The 21,771-nt window shown below is 51.5% G+C and overlaps 1 protein-coding gene and 1 long non-coding RNA gene across 2 annotated transcripts in view; one reads left to right on the top strand and one right to left on the bottom strand.

Annotated features, from left to right (window-relative positions):
* LOC120679282 (probable lipoxygenase 8, chloroplastic) overlaps positions 1 to 5,851 on the bottom strand; it is a 29,172-nt gene extending 23,321 nt beyond the window's left edge. The window contains exon 1 of the mRNA XM_039960824.1: positions 5,124 to 5,851. Within this exon, the coding sequence (XP_039816758.1) occupies positions 5,124 to 5,559 (436 nt within the window). The 5' untranslated portion in view covers positions 5,560 to 5,851. The remainder of the gene's footprint in view (positions 1 to 5,123) is intronic.
* A 12,971-nt stretch (positions 5,852 to 18,822) lies between these two features.
* Positions 18,823 to 19,200, top strand: LOC120680000. Its single transcript, XR_005677426.1, has 2 exons — positions 18,823 to 18,885; positions 18,968 to 19,200. It is a non-coding gene; the product is annotated as an uncharacterized LOC120680000 (long non-coding RNA).
* The last annotated feature ends 2,571 nt before the right edge of the window (positions 19,201 to 21,771 follow it).

Genomic DNA, 21,771 nt, shown 5'->3' with positions numbered 1-21,771 from the left:
CACCAAGACGGAGGGTCACACGACGGATCACAAGTTGCTTGCCGCAGCAAGACTTCTCTCAAGGGAGCTCTCGCAAGAACTAATCCCTATTACAAGCACTAAGCACTCTCACAAGTGTGCTTAAGCTTATATGATATACAATGAAGCTCTATGGTGGTTGGAGATGATCTTTAGCTCTTGTATACTTCCTTGAACTCCAGCACGCTCAAATGGTGCGGCCTTGGGGGTATATATAGGCAGCACAAGCAAATATAGCCGTTGGAGAAAAGCTGCCAGAAATGTGCTTAACACCGGTTAATCCGATGCTCCCCAAATTGCCATCGTCGGTTTAACCGGTGATACTAAACTGCCCACTGAAAACTAGCCGTTACGTGTACGGGCAATCAACCGACGCAATCGACCAGTGTATGTAATATTAGCGTCGGTTTAACCGGTGAGTGCAACTGTCCTCTGATCCTTGAAAAACAAACTCTCTGGACAACTGCACCGACGCCATTAACCGGTGCATCATCGGTTCATCCGATGTATGCATTTTTCTTGGTCTGCTTCTGCCATTGCACCGACGTATTCAAACTTCCTATCGTCGGTTCATCCGGTGCCAAACCCTAGCCCGCAGGCCATCTCTGTCATTGCACCGATGAGTACATTTTGCCTTACGTCGGTTTAACCGGTGATACTAAAACTCCCAGACGTGCTCAAGTCAATGCACCGACGTGTGTAATTTGCTTGGCGTCGGTTCAACCGGTGACTTGATTTCTTTTAGGTTTCAGGGCGCTGCCCTGAGACCCGCGTAGGGGCGGCCCTTCGGGCCTAGCTTCGCCTCTCTTCTCTTTGTCATCACTTGAACCTAAAAGCCTGAGTATATCATCTAAGCAAACACATTAGTTCAAGTGTTGCGTGTGTCATCAATCGCCAAAACATTATATTGAAATATGGCATGAGAGGCCATTTTCGCTACAATATGCACAAGACACTTAAGCATGCTTGTTTATTATGAACTACTCTGTTAAAATTTCTGTATGAGTGTATGGATGTAAAAGTGCACATTAGATTATGTCCTTCATTCTTGCAGAAAAGAGCAATAATATTCAGAGCTCTAAGCAAACTTGGCATAATGAAAGCTGAGATTGTATAAGGCATGTTTTAACTTATCAAGCTTAAGAATTATATTCCGGTATAAAATTTGTGAACAGCAAATTTGTACTGCTATGATTGCGGTATTTATTCGAGTAACAACATAATTATTGATGATGTCTAGACTACTGATGATTAAGTATTATGTTGTGAAAGAAAGGTCTCAGGATCAAGTTATTAAAGTTGAAGAAATAAGTTTGAGTTAATGCTAGCAAATCTTATTCAAGACTTGTCACTCATCCCAGTTAAATTTTCGCGAAATTAAGTATGGGATTTGTGAATAGTCTTGGAATTGATTCTGGATACATGATCTCTCCCAAATAAGTAATAAACGTTCTATCGAGGTATTGCAGTGAACTGTGGGTAATGGGTCCCGGTAGTGAATTAAATACTACTGACGACGCATTGGTTCGGTCTTACTGTTGTACTTAGTGTGAACATAAGTTTAAAGCGAACCTAAGTTGTTAACCGTTCGATCAAGAGGGAGAATGTTGGAAATTTGTGATCTCAGGATAACAACCTAGATCTACATGACAATAATTTCCACAAATTAGAGATAACATACCAATTAAGTCATGTACCGTGATTGGCAGGTACACCTAATGTTTCCATCTATAAGTCGGCCCCGGTTCCACAGTGCTATCTATAAATATGAGACAGAGGGGTACCCTCTGTAACCCTAATCAGTTAATCTCGCGATTAGCAAAACACCAATCAATTAGGGCACTGGAGGGGCTGGAAGCGCGACTTCCTCATCTACTTCGTGGCAGGCACAAAGGAGGAGCTGCCGCTCGTCATCAACATCAAGAACTTCATCAACAAGAGAGATCTAAATCTCTGTTGTTGGTGAAGATCAAGTCTACTTCTACATCAGCCCTACTGCTACGACTACAGAGGCAATAATGGGATCGAAAGGCTCTGGTCAGTTTAATCTAAGATTTCCGCATTAAGTTTAATTAGTTATCATGATTAGGCTAAGCTAAGATTCTATTTATGATTAATTAAATCTAACACGCCCAACTCTAGAATACCTCCAACATAATGCATCGATCTACCTTGCACGGCCTTCTGGGCTTCTGGCCTGGCCACGATTTAGATCATGTTTGGATCCTAGTGCTAATACACAAAAGTGCTAAACTTTAGCATTAGCACTTCTAAACATAAATGCTAATGAGGTTGCTAAAGTTTAGCCAAATTTAAAAATAAGGGCAAAACACTATTACATAGGAAGAAGGAGCTAATAGGTGCTAAACTTTAGCACTTGCTAGCATTAACTAACACCTCCCAACATCACCTTAGAACAAAGAAGGAGATTGGTCTGGAGTCTGGACAGTGGCCTAACATGCATTCAACCGTAATCTTCAGGGCCATAGATACATGCATAGGAGTATATATACATCTATGGCGCATGCTTTTCATAAGAATGATGTGAACAGCTAGCTACCAAACTAAAACATAACAGTACCACAGATGTGTCACGCGGTGACCACCTCTCCAAAGGCTCCCAAACGACGACGACACGAACCAGCTGCTGGTAGCTGTGGACGAACAAGCAAGGAGCGAGCTGAGAGACACTACGACGACGCATCTCGATCGACACGCAAAAGTGACGAGACGAGGATGAGTACTCCGTCCCATATATGGAAATTAAGGGTTAGGGCCGACATGCGCAGTCTCTGAGCTTTGACTTTGTGTTTCTAGCTAAGCTAGTAGGTGAGAGATGGTGATTGTGCTTATGGAGAGATTACATGTCCTGCTTTTGCTCTGAAAGACCCATCGTTAATTTTGCTTTTTATTGCCATGTCACTGCCAGTAGAATGTAGACGCAGCCAATGTAAGTGAAGAGAAGTGGACGGAAAGATGGCTCGGTTTCTACTGTACATAACTATCCTATCAAGGAGAGCATCTCTAGTAGATTACTCATTTCTCATACCAAGAGCATCTCCAACAGATTACTCATCCCTCTCTCCAATACCAAAAAATTAATGTTTTGGTGATGGAGGTGCTCCAGCAGATTACCAATCCGATCCACATTACCTATAAGTTTTTGGTAATCACCAAAACACACCTCTCTCTCACCTAAATGAAGGGAATTTTCCCTCTACCCTATTCTTGGTGATTGGATTTTGGTAATCTGCTGCAGCAACCATTACCTAAAAAATAAAAGTAGCTATTGGTAATGGAGAGAGAGAATATTTAGGGTACGAGGTATGATTAATCTGCTGGAAATGCTCTTATATATTTTCTCTCTTCATCACCAATAACACCTTTTATATTTTTGTAGTAAGTTCTATAGCAGATTACTCAAACGATAGGGTAGATGAAGAAACCCCCTAGACTTGAGTAAAAGGAAGATGTGTTTTGGTAATCACCAAAAATATTTTGGTATTAGGGATGGAATTGGTAATCTGCTTGAGCACCTTCCATTGTCGATCAAAAGGATAGTTGTTTAGCATTGGTCAAAAGAGATGAGTAATCTGTTGGAGATGCTTTTGTTCCTTGCGAAAGTCATTGGCGCTCCATCGAAGTGTCAATTCCTTGCACGTACTAGCTACATCAACCATGCGGAGATAAAGGCAGGCTAGGCCGAAAGCATATAGTCGCCGTCGTCGTCGTCGTGCTTTTACTTTTACTTTATGTGTCTAGTTCTAACTACCAGTAACCGTGCACGTCTGTAATCGCTATTAGGTGAGACGATCGACGGTGATTGTTCTTTGGGAGAAATTTAATTACTGGCTAATTACATCTTGCATGCTTTTCTATATCTTCACATCTTGCTTTCACCGGCGGCGCCAAGTGGTTAGCCCAGCCCGATGGCACCCCACTCGAGAGGTCGCTGGTTCGATTCCCAGCTGGGACGAACTTTCTCGTGGGCAAAAAATCCTCTCGCTGTGCTCGCCGCAAGGCATGACTCTTGTGGGCATAGGCCAGAATTCGGGGGTTTCTCGGTCGGGTGCCGTAAGGCCTCCTCTTAATGAAAAGCGGGTGGGGACCGTTATCCCCCCTCCGACCGAGAAAAGCGGGTGGGGACCGTTATCCCCCCTCCAACCGAGTTTTTTCTTGCTTTCACCGGCATGCATGTTTCGCTCGTTGCTACAGGCAAATAGTTTCGCTCGTTGCTACAGGCAAATAGTGATCTAAGAGAGGAGCTAAGGCTGAAGAACGACCATGGCTCAAACTGAAAACGGCCTAGATGGAAACGTGAAACACACAGTTTCTGAACAGGGCTGCGACGTGTGTGCCTGCACTATGTACCAAATCTGGGCGACGCCCTATTCAACCCTCGTACTGTGCCCGAGAGCGACGCCGCAAACGTGCTGCACGGCTTGTATACACTGATTGGTAACTGCATGCCATTTTCCATTTGTCGGTTGCTCTGCTGGGATCTCCATTTTCCAGGCAATGCGATCTAATCTACGGTTATAGATAACGACCCCCACCCACACTGCAGTGACATGTTCCTCGAAGCAGTACATGGCCGGTCAGACTCTGGACTCGTTCTTGTTTTGTCCGTGAAAACAAGTGGTTCTCCATTTATATGCTACAGTAGCTTCTTGATGCAAGTGGTTCTCCATTTTTCTGCCCCGTGAAGTAATTTCCTCCCGTGACCAAAATTTCAAATAAATTAAGCATTTTGCCTTAAATATCAATTCTTGGACCGGTGAGGTACTGCTAGTAGTAGTACTCTAGTACCATGTAGAAATCGTCAACTAAATTAAATTGTTCTCTCCAAAGTATTGTGAAAAGGTATAGATTCATACTGTATTATTTGAAGCAGTTTTGAACTGAATCCCAAACTTTACTCGATCTTTAGGCCAATAATGTATCTATCTAACCCTTCACGATGGGCGCACGCATGTTTTCATTTCGAAAAGAAAAAGATGAGTGCAAAGAAAAACTAAATATATATGTCCATGGATCCACCATGTCTATATGCACATAGTAAACTATATAATTATTAGTAGAGAGAAGTAGCTAGTAGTGCTCACTTGCGTCAAGCTGGGAGCTGACGAGCTCGAGGTAGAGCGACCTGCCGATGAGGTCCTTGACGTCGTCGATGGCCCTGGACGGCCGCAGGCTGTCGAGGAACCCGCCCACGGTGGCCTTGATCGTCGCCACCGCCTTCACGCGCGCCGCCGCCGCCATGGCCGCCGCAGCACTGCTACTGCCTCTGCTACTGCTGCCGCTGCTCGGCGCCTCCGACGACCGCCGCGACGCCACGCAACCTATGGCGATCCTCCTCCCTCGTCCGCGCCGCGGCCGGCCGAGCTGGACCAGCAACGACGGCAACGGGCGGCGGCTCAACGAGGAGGGGAAGGAGGCAGGGGCGAGGACGACGAGAGGGCTTTGTGCTGCGGCTGTGCTCCAACTCCAACCACAGCAAGTTTGGGTGTTGCTGCTTGGTGATGGCTTGAGCAGAGCCATGGCGCAGGTGTTTATATAGACTCACCCGGGGCACGGTGCGCCGCGGATTGAACCGAGCTTTGAGCTTTGCGTGCGCGCTTGTTCCTGCTGATGGTTAATGGCGTGTGGGTGCCATTTGAGCTGGGGGGCGGACGTGGGTATATAGCAGCCTCGATCTCCCGGCGATGAGATGGTTGGATTATATTTGTTTGGAAAGGGTGCTGTCCGAACGCTGCCTTAAGCTTGTAGGAGAGGTTGTGGTACGGGAGCATTTATTAGGTTCGCGTTGTGTTCTGACTTTGATATCCATCACTCAATCTCGTTGCAATGTTTACCATGGTTTGAGCTTGCGAACCCAACACATGCAAGCACGTACTTGCACCGCGAAAAGGTGTGCGTGGTTGAATGTGTGCGTCTTAATAAATATATATCCTGTTATTAAAATAAAATATACTATGAAACATATGAAGTTGGGTATTATACCAGTACATATCCGATCATTGCAAACGTGTCATCACCGTCAGTTTGAAACTAACGGGCAATAATAGTCTATTACTGCCGGTTCCTTTTAAAACCGGTGGTGAGTAGGTATCACTGTATGAACCAGCGATGATAGATGTGAAAGGATCACCACCGTATCATAATACGAACCTATGACGTTTGCCATACCTGCCAGCTGAGCAGATCGCTGCAGTTCTACTGTCCTGACGAATACATCATCAAGTTGCTCCATCCAGTAGTGTTTGCGTGTGTTTGGACCCACTGGGCTGTGGCCAAGCAACAGCCATCTCAAACATTTTACTCCCTTTAGAGCATCTCCATCAGTCTCCCAATAATCATGTCCCAATAACTGGTATTGGGAGATGTCCTAATAGCAGTTTTAGGATTATTGAGGGAGTTGCTTTTGCAGTCTCCCAATAACCTTCTCCCAATCCAACTATCTTATTGGGAGAGTCACAACTTTCCCTTTATTTAGGGAGAGATGAGGTGAATTATTGGGATATCCCAATAACTATTAGGGAAATGGAAAGGTTTTGGGAGACTGCTGGAGCACTAGTTTCATATCTACTCTCCTAATACGGTAGTTGGATTGGGGATTAGTAGACTGGTGGAGATGCTCTAAGACCATCCCAACCCTCTATGTAGGTTGGTGTCTATAGCATTAAATATACTGCTATATAGAACTTTTTGTTTATGTGGCACCATAATAAATGAGAGAGAGAGAGTGGAAAGAAGAAGAAACTGGGTCTCATGTAAGACCCAGTGTCAACACACAAATCAATACGCTAGACATCACATGTTGTGCATTGAGAGTGAGGTGGCTAATTTTTGGCGGTCTATCAAATATCATATTATGAACATTATCATACCGATTGTGCTTTTACTTGTGAATTTGTCATGCTCTCATGTTTGATTTTTTTTGTCTTGCTTTCATGTTTGATTTGCTAGTTTCATCTTTACATCATTGCCCCAGTGCTATGTGTCTATGGTTTCATGCTAGTATTGGTAGCTTGTTAAGAAGACGGTATGCAGGCAGGCTTGATTCTAGAGGAGCATGGAAGTACATAACACCCTTCATCAACAACTTACATTAGTTCTATAGCAATTGCGTGCTCCGCCGTCGGTGGATTTCAGTCCTGCATCCGCCACTGCTCAGGGATGCATGCTTTGTTTATGCTGGCTCATATCACGATACTCGCAAAAAGTCAAAGATACATATTATGGAACATGAAAAATTTAAAAGTTGTAATAACCAAAGGTACACTTGCCTACTTTCTAAAGACGGATGGGTGCTTGCATTTTCAGTTAATTATCCTCTTAAGTCTTAACATTATACAACATGCCCGTCGACTAGTGAGACCGGAGAGAAGGTTCATGTATCGCCCATCTAGAGCGCGGGGATCGGATACGATCTGCTCCAACTAGCACCGTGGACAATTGGACATGCACATACTAGTATTCTATCCATCGTGGGAGGGAAGCGCTGAGAGCGCACAGAGCCTCTCCACGCGACACGCGTCGGAGAGAAGCCGCCCGATGCGAGCCATGGGCTGCCGCTTCGGCCGTTTCCCCGCGCGCGCTGCCTCCCCCGCAGCGCCGCGCACCAGAGCACGGCCCCTTCTCCTCCTTGCGCCTCCACCGCCGCCCCCTACCCCTTGCCTACGCCTGGGTCTCGCCCGAGATTTCGCACCGCCGCCGTCCGCTCTGCCCAGCCGCCCGGGGGATCCGACCGGCGGCATCCCGGTGGGGGATGTGGCCCGCTCCGCCCTCCGGCGCCGTCGTTCGCCGAGGTCCACGCCCCCGCCGTCGGCGAGATCGAGGTGCGAACAGGGAGGAGGAGGCCCGCCCGCTCGCCGGATTTGGGGAAGGAGGTGGCGGCGGAGGGACCGAGGCGGTGGCCGCCGCCCCGAATCGAGGGAAGAGGGGCCCTTGCTCCGCCGCGCGGTGCACCCTCTGCCCTCGGGTGGAGCGCCCTCCCCCGCGGAGCTCGAAGGAGGAGGCGCCACCAGACGCAAGGAGGGAGGAGGGAGGAGCAAGGAGGGGCGGATCTGCGCAGGGGATGGGCGGATCCGTCCGCCGCTGCCACGCTGCGCAGCTCTCCGCCGTCGAGGAGGAGCTGGAGGAGGGGCGGGCCGGCGGCGTGGGAGGGAGAAGGCGCTCGGGCTCACGTGCAGGGGGCGGCGGACCTCACGGTGGGCGGATTTGTCCTGGAGGTCGAGGTCCGCGCCGAAGCTTGGGGCCGCCTCGACCACGAGCACAGGCGGCACGAGAGGTGGCGAGGCAGAGGAGGCCGGAGCTGAGAGAGAGCAGAGAAGGGGGCGGTGTGATCCAGTCCGGCGCAGCGTAGCGCGCGTTTTGCCTAGTCCAATCCACACGCACCTACGATCGCAAGTCAGCGAGTACAACGTCGTTGCTTGTCTCATGTGAGCGCGCCCAGTCGCCGCCGGACGGCCCGGCCGGGTCGACGACGACGAGGTAAAACTAAAGGACCGTTTGTTTGACTCACGGATTATGTATAGCAAAAAAAAATTCAGTTTACATCCTCAAACTATTATAAAAATCCGATCGAGATCCAAGATGACGATGCTTGCGTTGCGTCACCGTGCCAAGCTTATATAATTGCACGCGGTGTGCTCCTACTAGCTAGCAACTGTGGCTAGGAAGCCAACTGAAAATAAAAGCCGTCGTTTTTACAGGGGACGAATCGCGCGCGTAAATTCCGAAAGCAGGCAGCTGAGCGTCGGAGGTTAGTCCGGCGCAGTTTCGTTGGGACGCGCCGGCGTCGCGGTCGGAATTTTTTTTATTTTTAATCTTTTTTAATTATATTTTAAATTTAACCTAGTTGTCATTTTATTTCTGCGCCATAGCTTGTTTGGTCGCGCCATCCCTACTGGCACGACAATTAGCCTCTGTCGCGCCAGTGCGGGTGGCGCGACAGAGCCGCCACGCTAGCGGGGCGACTTGGCCCGGCGCCACGTGGGCGCTGACGTGGTCAACCTTGTCGCGCCACATGCTGGCTGACGCGACAATTCCAATCACATGGGTCTGCGCCAGCCTCTTCTCCCTCACCCCCTTTCTTCCATCCCTCCTCCCGACCGTTGCCGGACGTATAGTCGCCGGCGCCGCCCGCCGTCCCCTAGATCCCCTCCAAATCCGGCGTTTTGGAGTGGGGGGAAGTGGGGGGAATCGTTCCCCAACCATCCCTTAAGGTATTGCCCCGATTTTTTCATCGTCATTAGTAGATACGAGTGTTTCATGATGATTAGGGTTTGATTTTTTGAGTTAAGGAAAAGTCTTATAGTTCATAGTGTACTCATGATTAGCGGTTTGGATGACACGTAGATGATATTCTGCTCGCGATTTGGACGTGAGGTAGCACGTGCATGCACCGATTAATATCTATTCTAGGATTGAGTAGAGGGGGAAATAATATTCTTGTGATGCCAATATAAACGACATGTTCATCAAAACTACTTGTTATGCAAGTACTAGTTCTTCGTTGTGTTTGCACACTGCACCACATTTAATCATGTGCATGCTCCTACAACTTGTAGTACGAACTACGAAGCTTGAAAATTTTGTGGTGCTTGCATAGATTTATGGTGCTTAAATAATATTTATTGATCGTCTATATTTATTGATCATTGTTACTCTACAATCGTTGTTGCAATAATATTTATTGATCGCCTATATTTATTGTTTTAATTACCATGATCATTTTAAATACTTTTTCGGTTCATTTTTCTGTTGGTTCTAACTGATCGAGTTTTGATTTGTCACTGCAAGATGGCGCACCCTAGGTTCCCCCTACTAGAGACGTTCTACGACTCCAACCACCGAGCACACGTCCTAGTTGACCGTGGTGAGGTTAGTATTTGTTTTACCAAGTACTTCAATTTATATATTTTTTCCCTGCCCTCTAACGACTCATTTGCTATGATATCAGGCGCTGCAGCCCCTCCGCGCACGTACCCACTCCCCACTTTGGTGGGATGAGCGGTACGTGCCGTACCTTCGCCGGGCCGGGATGCTTCCTCTGGCACGTGTTGTCTATGCAGGGCTCCCAGTTATGGATGTACCTCTTCTGACTGCTTTTGTGGATCGATGGAGGCCAGAGACACATTCATTCCATTTACCTTGCGGGGAGGTCATCATCACTTTGCAAGATGTGGCAATGATTCTCGGGCTACCTTTAGAGGGCAATGTAGTGATCGACATGATTCAGACTGATGGTTGGAGGGATATGGTGGAGGCACACATTGGGATTCGACCACCAGAACCACCTGAGGGAGTCAAGGACCAGAAAACCTCAGTGGTTAGCTCGGCTTGGTTGAAGCAGAATTTCAACCATTGTCCTCAGGGAGCACCTCAGGAGGCTGTAAAGCGGTATGCTCGCGTGTGGTTGTGGCACCTGTTAGGGGGCTTCCTTTTTCCTTATGGTTCTGGGAACACCATCTCATGGATGGTCCTTCCAATTCTGGGACAGCAGTGGGAGAACATCGCTCAGTACAGCTAGGGGTCGGCAGCACTAGCTTTGCTTTACCGGCTGCTTTGTGACGCATGTCGGCGTGCTGGCAACGACTCGAACCTAGGAGGTTGTGCATACCTCCTGCAAATCTGGATTTGGGAGCGGTTTCCAGTCGGCCGGCCATACCGTGAAGAAATAGAGGTAATTCTTAGCTTACAATTAAATTTTGAGTTTAGTGCACATTATTTGAAATAGAGGTAATTCTTGGCTTACAATTAAATTTTGAGTTTAGTGCACATTATTTGTTGTTCTTAACCCTAATTTTCCTCCGTTTACAGCCGTGGCCGCACCATGATCCTGAGTCGAGGCCCATCGTTGCTTACTGTTGGAAGAACATTGGAGCTGTCAGAGGGGATCCTTTGTGTCGCTACATGCATTACATGAACGACCTAGACTGCCTCACACAAAATCAAGTACTAATCTGCATTCGGGGTTTTTAAATAAATGCTTCTGTCCTCACAATATCTAATGCTTGTGTGTTACATAGATATTCTGGACACCGTACAGTCGAGACGAGCTAGAGGAGTTAGGACTTAGTGACATTTGCAGAAGAGATGCAGAACTGTGGAGGACGTGTGTGCCTTTGATTTTCTACTTCGTAGTCGAGCTCCACTTACCGCACCGTGTTAAGAGGCAGTTCTCAAGATTGCAAGACTTCCCTCCGGAGGCTATTTCAACATCCCAGACATTGCATCGGTACGTTGTATTTAATTCGAATTTTATTTGTCCTACCAAATATGATGTCACTAATATACCGCTCATATGTCAGAATTGACAGGAAGAAACACTACACTGAGAATGATTGGCATGTCAAACATGCAGTGCCTCTGGGGCAGTGGGAACAGAGGCAAAGGATGGATCCGGAAAGTGGGCCAGCACATAGGCACAACCATTACAAGGAATACCTTCGTTGGTTCCATTCAGTCTCCGGAGTTTCAATCAAGCCGCCACGATCAACTGAGCCTATAGAAGACCATGCGGACACCGACAATGATGATGACATCATCGACGAGTACGATGACATCACTCGCGGTGGAGTGCAGCCCGAAAGGGGCCCTTTGCAGAACTACATGGTACATAATGCTATTTCAATGTTTATGGTTCTTACAAACATATTCACAATTTCAATTATGTTAGGACTAACTCAATCGTATCAGGCACAACAACTTGGGCGTCTCGCTAACAAGGCAGGCGTGGCAATGGCTCATGCAAGCGAAGGAGACAATGGAGGGGGTCACTTTAGGGCATTTGTCGAGGTAACTATCTTTTTGTTTAGTCATATTGTCACCATCTTTGTAATACTTTCCTATGTGTATTGTCTTACATTTTTCGGTTGAACACAGAGGGTTCGCCGGAGCTGCAGGCGGATGGCCGCGAAGCTTAATTGCATGGCTCGCCTTGACGAGGAGTTCGGTCCACAGGCACAGGAGCTTCGAGTGCACGTGGCCCTAGTTCTAGCACACGGACACTGATTCACTACGGTAACGTGACCGCTACTACTCCTTTGCCTTCCGCTTCCAGAAGTCAGTCGCGGTCCACTTCGAGGACGGCATCACGTGCAGGATCAAGGGGAAAAGCTATCCAATCACCCCAATCCAGTGAAGAGTCGGACCAGAAAGAGAACTCAGAAGATGATGACCCAAGCTACCGGGTGCTCAGGATGTCATAGATGTTTGACGCTCCCCCAGCAACGCAGACCCAGGGCGAATCGAGCCAGGTCAGCATGAGTAATTCAAATTATATAACTTAGACTCCATGATGTACAAAACATTGCTCTTAAAGATACCTCGAAACTTTAAATTATTGTTGCAGGCACCACAAGATGCTCCTCCGCCTCGCCGACAATGGCGCTCTCGTGACCACACCGACGTTGGTAGCGGGAACGTGCTCCCAACAGCCCTTGGAAGACAACGGCGCCGCAATGATCCTTTCAGCCCTCCCGACCAGCGCCGCCGCCGCAGATGAAGCAATAGCTGCACTATGTGCCTCGAGTTATTCTAAATATGTCAACTAGAACTTGTGATGGACTACTGGTGCTTGTAATGGACTATTTGAGCTTGTGATGGACTACTGGTGCTTGTAATGCACTACTAGTGCTTTTCCTACTAGTTTTGTTAATGGCTTCACTATTTGTGACTTCACAACTATGGTTTTTGCTTTCTATTGTTGAAAACCGGGCTTTTTAGCATTATTAAGGCATGGATATCTTGTGACCCAAAATTATGCAATGGTTTCTTTTGAACTAAAAATCTGATCAGAGTTTATGCTATATAACAATATGGTATATTGATATAGTTCTGCATACTTTTCAAATCAATGTGGACAATACAGTAAGAGTCAATTCGTTTAGTGTCGGTTTCCCGACCTGGGGGGGCCAGATCCCAACTAGTAAATGCTGTGTGTTTCCTCATCCCATATGATGATGCAAGAGGCAACACAGTAACACACGGTTTATCCTGGTTCCGGCCGCGGGGCCGTACGTCCAGCAAAGGGGGTGTGCGAGGGCACTGTATTATCTTGCACCCGGAGTGCTTGTAGTAGGGGATACAAGCGAGGCGAGAGAGGGAGGGAAGCTCCCAAGTCTCTGCTAGAAGAGGGGTTGAACATGGCGAATAGGAATGTCGGAGCGTAAGTGATGGCGGATCACGTCGGGAGGCGTCTGAGCGTCCTCAGAGCGAGAGAAAAACCAGAGCCCGGCTAAAGGAAGCCCGCCTCCTCCTTTTATAGTTACAAGGAGGGGCGGTGCACATGAGTGGGGGCGTGGAAGTCGTCGTTTTCCCCTGAATCGCGGGGGTACAGTGGTCGGACACTGTAGGAAGTACACTGTGGGAAGGCGGCGTGCGTCGCAGTCGTCCTGGATATCGTTCTTGGTCCTGCGAAGATCGCGTCGGTCGTCCTGCCAGCCCCTGCAGGCGGCGTGGTCATTGCTGGTGTATGGTCTTCTATATACGGCACGGTTGTGTAGTCCCCTTTTCCTGACCCCATCTCGAGCGTGCTTTGCAAGGGTTGAGGTGCGGCACCTCGAAGACCCCGGTCCCGGAACAACGCCTGATCAATCGCCTCCACACGGAGAAGATGAAAAGGCTAAAGGACGCGGCGGAAGCAAAGGTCGAGAGGAAGAGGAAGAGGAAGGCGAAGCACGACAAGGCATGCAAGCTCGCTCGCGCGGAGGGGAAACCGCGGCCCACCATGCCCGAGTCCTCAGAGAAGGATGAGGAGGTGGCCTCGGACACCGAGGACCACGCTCCGAGGGGCGACGGGGAAGCTGCGGGCGCGAGCCCCCCCCCCCCCCCCCCGCCGTTCTACCTGTGGGACGATGACGAGGGGGAGCCGGCGGCGGCTGAGGAGACAAGGGCTGTGGCAGAGTCCTCGGTGCACCCATCCCTCGAGGGGGCTGAGCGGGAGTCGTCGCCTCCGGTAGCCGGTGAGGAGACGCCCGCGCCCCAGGTGCCGATCCGTGGCGACGAGGCTGCGGCGGGCGCGGAGTCGTCCGCGCTGCCAGCCTCGAGTCACCAGGCTGACACTAGGGGGGCGCCCTCGGGGCAATCTTCGAGGGGCGGCACGATGCCTCGGGCTCGAAGAAGCACCACGAGGAAGCGGAGCATGAGTGCTCGATCTGGGTAAGTAATTTGGATTTCGTTTTTTGTTGCGTGTTTGGTGGATTTCTCGATCTTGTTGTCTTTAACTCGCGTTCCTTGATTTCCAGCCCCGGGGCCGTCCCCAAGGATGTGGTGCAGCTTGCCCCGGCCAAGGCTCTCAAGACTGGGGCACGCAGCACGCCGCACACGGCGCCGCAGCCCATGCCTGCCGTGGCCGAGTTCGCGTCGGCCAGCGCGGGCACGCTCGAGGCGGGGACGTCCGAGGAGGGCCATCTCGGGGCGATCGTCCCGTCCGGGGTCCCCTCGGAGTTCCCCCGCAAGGAGCAAGATGAGGAGGAGGCCTGGAACGCGCAGATGAGCGTCGGTCGCGAGATCTTGCAAGCCCTCGACCGCGCCTTCCAGCTCCATCAGAATGCGGATTACCAGGTCAGCCAGGTAAATACTTCACCCCGAAAATTGCTCGGATTCGGTTTAACTTTAACGTGTCTTCACCCACGCCCTCCCCTTTGCAGCAGCTGAGGGAAATCTCGCGCGAAAAGAGCGTCGAGATGACCCGGCTGTACTCCCAAATGAGCCAGCTCGGGCAGCACAATGACGAGCTGGTGCTCAAGAACATCGAAGCCAACACGAAAATGGCAGATCTGGGAGCGCGTCAGTAGGTGCTAGAGGAGGAGCTGGCGCAGGTTACCGGTGAGCGGGACGTCCAGAGGGCCGCGGCAGTGCAGAAGGCTCGAGAGGCCGAGGCGCAAACTGCCGAGCTGCAGCGCCTCCGGGCAGCACTCAAGGAGAAGGCTCGGGAGGCCGAGGTGCAGAGTGCCGAGCTGCAGCGCCTCGGGACATCGCTCGAGCAGCAGAAGGCCGAGCTCCTCCACAAGGAGGTGGCCGTGGTTGCGCTCAATGGGACCCTCCGGGAACAGGATGAGGCCCTCGAGGAGAAGGAGGTGGTCCTCCAGAACATGGGGGCTACCCTTAAGGAGAAGGAAGCCTCCTTGTCCTCGCTCGAAGAGGCCGCTCGAGCCCAGAGGGAGGAGGCACAGAGGAACATCACAGGTGAGTACCTTCGAGTTTTCGTCAATTTGTTTCTTTTCGTATCTGACGTTGATTTCCTTTGCTCAGAGCTGAGGCAGAAGGTGGCGGATGAGATCGCGGCGAAGGAAGCGGTCCACACCGCGCTCATGGCGGCGCAGATGGAGTTTGCTGAGCTGGAGCAAACCGCCGTGAGTGTGTGTCAAGAGCTCGAGGGGGAGGGTGCCGTCTCGGGCAGTTCGGTGATCAGCCGCCTGCACGCGCTAGGCGGTCGGATTGCCGAACACGCCAAGAGCACCTTCTGCCTCGGTGTCCTGCGGGCTCTCGCCGTGGCCTCGACGCATTACCTCATGGATCTCCAGAGGGTGTTGTCGGGGTATGTCGTTCCCGATGATGCTGATGTGGATGCCGCGTCGGCCATCATGGATGAAGCCGACGCAGCCGCGGAGGAGTTCGCCACCATCCTCGCCGAGAAGCTTGAAGCAGACATCCCTCCCATCGCCGAATTCGACGCCCCTGAGGGCCCGCAAGGGGAGGATGGTAGCCTGTAGGAAAACTGGGCCTCAAAGCCCATGTAATAGATTAGTGAATATATCATAGTCGCGCTTTGTAATAGCATCCTATGAATATAAGAGATTTATTTTCGTAATTTGAATGTGTGGCCCGTCGAGGCCTTGTGCGTTCGAGCCTATGTTTCTTTACTTTATTTCCATGTTCTTCGTATGCGACTTAGATAAACATCTGCGTGGAAGTTCGCGTTCATAAGCAATGTAGGCGTAGGGTGGTGAGGGGGGTGCCGTATCCCGGAGGCGTAGGCGGCCCCATGACTCAGTCGGCCCCGTACCGTAGTTGCTTACGCCTCGCGTCCGTTTTTTCCAAGGATACGAGAAGCTTAGGGTCGAGACGGAAATATTTCGAAAAACATTGGCGACTTTTTGGGGACGTTCGGGGGTTCCCCCCATAGTAGCCCCCGAGGGAGGCTCGGCTTTGCCGAGGGTAAAGCCGAGCATACCTCAGTGTTAGAGCGCATCCTAGCCTTCGAGGGCCCGGATGGTTCCCAAAAATAAACAAGTAAAGCGTACTTCTTTATTATTTCGGGAAATGGAAAATGTGAGTACAAATGATGTACAAATAGCTTGAAAATTTAAGGATAGAAGCGACGTAGCTGTTGTATGTTCCAAGCGTTGGTGAGGACTTCGCCTTTTTCATTTGCCAGCTTGTACGTGCCGGGTTTGAGCACCTCGACAATTATGTACGGTCCTTCCCATGGTGGTGAGAGCTTGTGGCGGCCCATGTTGTCCTGTCGAAGCCTCAGCACCAAGTCTCCTTCGTTGAGGTCTCGGCGCCAGACCCTCTGCGCTTGATACCTTCGCAAGGATTGCTGGTAGCGCGCAGAGTGTAGGAGTGCCACGTCTCGAGCCTCTTCCACTTGATCTAGCGAGTCTTCGCGAGCTCGCTGGTTTTGTTGCTCTTTGTATGCCTTGAGCCTTGGCGACCCGTACTCCAAGTCAGCGGGGAGAATGGCCTCGGTGCCATAGACGAGGAAGAACGGGGAAAAGCCCGTGGCTCTGCTTGGGGTCATCCTCAGGCTCCAAATGACCGAGGGTAGCTCCGTGAGCCATCTCCGGCCAAACTTGTTCAGCTTGTTGAAGATTCTCGGCTTCAGTCCTTGGAGGATCATGCCATTGGCACGCTCCACTTGCTCGTTTGTCTGTGGGTGTGCCACAGCCGACCAATCCACACGTATGTGGAAACTGTCGCAGAACGCCAAGAACTTCTTGCCTGTGAACTGGGTGCCGTTGTCGGTGATGATCGAGTTCGGGACCCCGAACCTGAAGATGATGTCGGTGAAGAATAGAACTGCTTGCTCGGATTTGATCTTGCCGATGGGTCGAGCCTCGATCTACTTGGAGAATTTGTCGACCGCCACTAGCAAGTGGGTGAAGCCCCCGGGCGCCTTCTTCAGCGGACCGACGAGGTCTAGTCCCCACACGGCAAATGGCCATGTGATGGGGATGGTCTGCAGAGCATGGGCCGGGAGGTGTGTTTTTCGCGCATAGAACTGGCAACCCTCGCAGGGTCACACAACGTCGGTGGCGTCGGCGACCGCGGTGGGCCAGTAAAAACATTGCCGAAACGCGTTACCCACGAGGGTGCGCGGCGCGGCGTGATGGCCACAGATGCCGGCATGAATGTCGCGGATCAGCTCCTTGCCCTCAGGGACGGGGATGCATCGCTGCATATCGCCCGAGGGACTGCGCTTGTATAGCACGTCGTCGATTAGGACGAAGGACTTGGCCCGCCTAGCGAGGCGCCGCGCCTGAGCGCGGTTCGAGGGTAGGGCCCCTCGAATCATCCAATCAAGGTACTCGACGCGCCAGTCTCGCGAAGTGGGGGCCTCGTCGACTTCCATTGCTTCGGCCTCGTCCGCGGAGGTGGTCTCGAAGTCAATGTTCATTGGCTCGACCCCGCCTACCGGGGGGTTCCCGCCGGGGGACCCGGTGGACGAGGGGCCCGGCTCCGCCGGATCCTCGAATTCGGCGGAGGGCTTGGTGATGTCGCGAGCGAAGATGTTTGGGGGGGGCAGTAGTCCGCCCCGACGCGATCTTGGCTAATTCGTCTGCGTCCTCGTTGTACTTGCGCGGGACATGATTGAGCTTTAGGCCGTCAAACTTGTCTTCGAGGCGGCGCACTGCATTGCAGTATGCCTCCATCTTCGGGTCGTGACAGCTAGACTCCTTCATTACTTGATCGACGACGAGTTGAGAGTCACCGCATACGTCGAGGCGTTTGACGCCAAGCTCGATGGCGATGCGGAGGCCACTGAGGAGGGCCTCATACTCCGCCATGTTGTTTGACGCAGGGAAGTGTACGTGTATCACGTATCGCATATGTTCTCCGAGGGGTGAGATGAAAAGGAGGCCGGCACCAGCGCCAGTTTTCATCACCGACCCGTCGAAGTACATAGTCCAGCATTCGCCTTGGATTTGCGATGGGGGTAGCTGAGTGTTCGTCCACTCAGCCACGAAGTCAGCCAAGATTTGGGACTTGATCGCCTTGCGGGGGGCGTAGGTGAGTGTCTCTCCCATCAGCTCCACAGACCATTTGGCAATTCTACCCTCGGCTTCCCAGTTGCGGGCTATCTCTCCCAAAGGAAAAGACGAGACCACGGTGACGGGATGGGCCTCGAAGTAGTGGCGCAGCTTGCGCCGAGCCAGAACCACTACGTAGAGCAGCTTCTGAATCTGCGGATAGTGTGTCTTAGTTTCAGACAACACCTCACTGATGTAGTACACCGGCCGCTGGACGGGCAATGCATGGCCCTCCTCTTGTCTTTCGACCACGATCACCGTGCTGACCACTTGGGTCGTGATGAGGACATCACTCCTACGGATACAAACGACACTCCTCAAGATGATATACAAGGTCCTATTACTCGCGCACGTGCTCGACAATTGAACTTACAGGTGAGTTCGTTCCTAAGTAATGTTTATTGTGAATCTGAGAATAGATTGCTACCTAATGACTTAATTGTACTTAGGAACAAAGGAGAGGACCAGCAAGGGTGTGGAGAAGGCCTTGGAGGCGTGGAGGACCAGCAAGGACGTCCGGATCAAGATGGAGGCCCAAACCGATTCGACTTCGTTTCAGTTTCGGACTCCAGGAACAGGCCGCACTAAAACGGACGCCCAGGTTGCATACGGAGTCGGATTTGGGCGCACTTGATATGGATGGAAAGATAATTTCAAGACGCTTCCAATGGATCTGGTCTCAGGCTCAAATTCATCCGGAGTCGAAGGGAATCGTCTGTGGAAGTTGGCGTCCAGAATCTGTCCCGGTGCTGCGTCACTGTTTTTGGGCCGATGGCCCGTGTATCGTGTTGGAGCCCAATAGGGGCGCGTCCAGGAGGTCTTGCGCGACCTAAACCCTTATTAATAGCCGCCGCCGCCATCGTGAGACTTGGGTTTTGCTTAGATTCATTCTGTCAAGAACAGTTGTCGCCGTTCATCGGTTTGTGAAACCCCAACTTGTGAGATTAATCATTCATCTGCAGAGTCACTCTATTTGAGCTGCGTTTCTTTCGAGTTCTTGCTTGTGTTCTTCGTTGCGCTTGCAGGGATTAGCCTTCTTGGCGAGGTCAACCGAGTTGTGACACGGTTGATAACCAGAGGAGTTGTGGTGCTAAGATTGCTGGATTCGGGTTTTAGGATCTGAAGCCGGATCGGTGTGTCTCGCTCCGCCTACAACGAGAGTTATCTAGAACCTGACGGAAGATCGGGAACCCACGTCCCCATTAGGTCGTCGCAGCAACGTACAGGTAGAGGGGCTCGCCGTCCGTGGGTGGTGTGAGAATGGGGGCGTGGGTGAGCGACGCCTTTAGCCTTTCGAGGGCTTCTTGGGCTTCGGGGGTCCACATGAAGCATTCGGTTTTCCTCAAGAGTCGATATAGGGGTAAGCCTTTCTCGCCGAGACGCGAGATGAACCAGCTAAGGGACACTAGGCATCCCATGACCCTCTGTACCCCCTTTAGGTCTCGGATCGGTCCCATCCGAGTGATGGCCGAGACTTTGTCAGGGTTGGGTTCGATGCCCCGCTGGGAGACAATGAAGCCCAAGAGCATGCCTCGAGGCACCCCGAACACGCACTTCTCGGGGTTAAGTTTTAACCCTTTGGCCCGTAGACAATCGAATGCGATCCTGAGATTGGCAACCAGGTCTTCCGCCTTCCTGGATTTTAAAACGATGTCATCGACATATGCCTCTACGCTGCGCCCGAGATGGTCTCCGAAAACGTGGAGCATGCACCGTTGATAGGTAGCTCCAGCGTTTCTGAGGCCGAAGGGCATCGTAACGTAGCAGTACATGCCGAAAGGTGTGATAAAAGAAGTCGCGAGCTGGTCGGACTCTTTCATCTTGATTTGGTGGTAACCGGAGTAAGCATCAAGAAAGGATAAAAGTTCACACCCCGCAGTAGAATCTACAATCTGATCAATTCGTGGCAAAGGAAAGGAAACCTTCGGATATGTCTTATTTAAACTAGTGTAATCTACACACATCCTCCAGTTTCCACTCTTTTTCTTCACTAATACTGGATTAGCTAGCCACTCGGGATGGAATACCTCTTTGATGAATCCGGCCGCCAGAAGTTTTTGTATCTCTTCGCCGATCGCCCGGCGCTTGAGCTCGTCGAAGCGTCGTAGGCGCTGCTTCACCGGCTTGGAGTTGGGTCGGACATCAAGGGAGTGATCGGTGACCTCCCTCGGTATGCCAGGCATGTCCGAGGGGCTCCACGCAAAGATGTTTGCATTGGCGCGGAGGAAATCGACGAGCACCACTTCCTATTTGCCATCGAGGGTGGCGCTGATCTGCAACGCCTTGTCGTCGGGGTGGCTCGGATCGAGGGGCACCTTCTTGATACCCTCAGCGGGTTCGAAGCTCCCGGCGTGTCGGTGCGTGGAGTCCAAGGCCTCGCTTGCCATTTTGTCGAGGGTGGCTGCGAGGGCCTCGTCCTCCGCTTGAGCCTCCGCGCGCTCAACGCACTCAACGTCGCACTCGTAGGCATGCTCGAATGAAGAGCCGATGGTGATGACAGCCTTTGGACCTGGCATCTTCAGCTTGAGGTAGGTGTAGTTGGGGACGGCCATGAACTTGGCGTAGCAAGGACGACCAAGGATGGCATGATAGGATCCTCGAAACCCCACCACCTCAAAAGTGAGTACCTCCTTGCGGAAGTTAGCTGCCGTACCGAAGCAGACAGGCAGATCAATCTGGCCGAGGGGTTGGACTCGCTTTCCTGGCGCGACGCCGTGGAATGGCGACTTGTTGGGGCGAAGCTTGTCCAGCCCGATCCCCATGAGCTCCAAGGTGTGGGCGTACATGATGTTGAGGCTGCTGCCTCCGTCCATGAGCACCTTGGAGAAGCGGGTGTTGCCGATGATGGAGTCGACAACGAGCGGATACCGTCCCAGATGCGGGACGTAGTCGGGGTGGTCCTCGCGGCCAAAGGAAATAGTGTCCTTCGACCAGACGAGGTAGGATGGCGTGGCTTTGGTAACGGAGAAAACTTCCCGGCGCTCACGCTTGCGCTGCCGAGAAGTCATGTTCGTTGTTGCTCCTCCAAAGATGAAGAAGGTGTTCTCCACTGGGGGGAACTCGTCATCTCCACCTTTGTTGTCGGCATCCTTCTTCTTGTCTTCGTCGCGATGCGCGACACAGTTGTAGTATTTCTTGAGCATTTTGCACTGCTCGAGGGTATGATTGACCGGGCCCTTGTGGTAAGGGCACGTCTTCTTAAGCATGTCATCGAATTGGCCACCACCACCTCGAGGGGGGCCTCGAGGTCCTTCGCGGTTTGGGGCGGCAGCGAAGGCCTCCTCGGAGTCCTCTGCCCTCCCCGACCCGCGCTGGTTCGGTGGGACCGGCTTCTTTCCCTTCCTCCCCGCTTCAGTTTCTTGGCGGGGGCGTTGGGCTTGACGTTGCTGCCCTCCGCGGGTGCATCGTCCTTGCGCTTGCTCGATTTTTCGTCGAAGATGGCACCAACAGCCTCCTCGCCGGCGGCGTAGTTGGTGGCAGCGTCGAA

Source organism: Panicum virgatum, chromosome 6N, assembly GCF_016808335.1.
Source record: "Panicum virgatum strain AP13 chromosome 6N, P.virgatum_v5, whole genome shotgun sequence".
NCBI lineage: Eukaryota > Viridiplantae > Streptophyta > Magnoliopsida > Poales > Poaceae > Panicum > Panicum virgatum.
The sequence above is the reverse complement of the archived record's forward strand: the minus strand, read 5'-3'. Positions and strand labels throughout refer to the sequence as shown.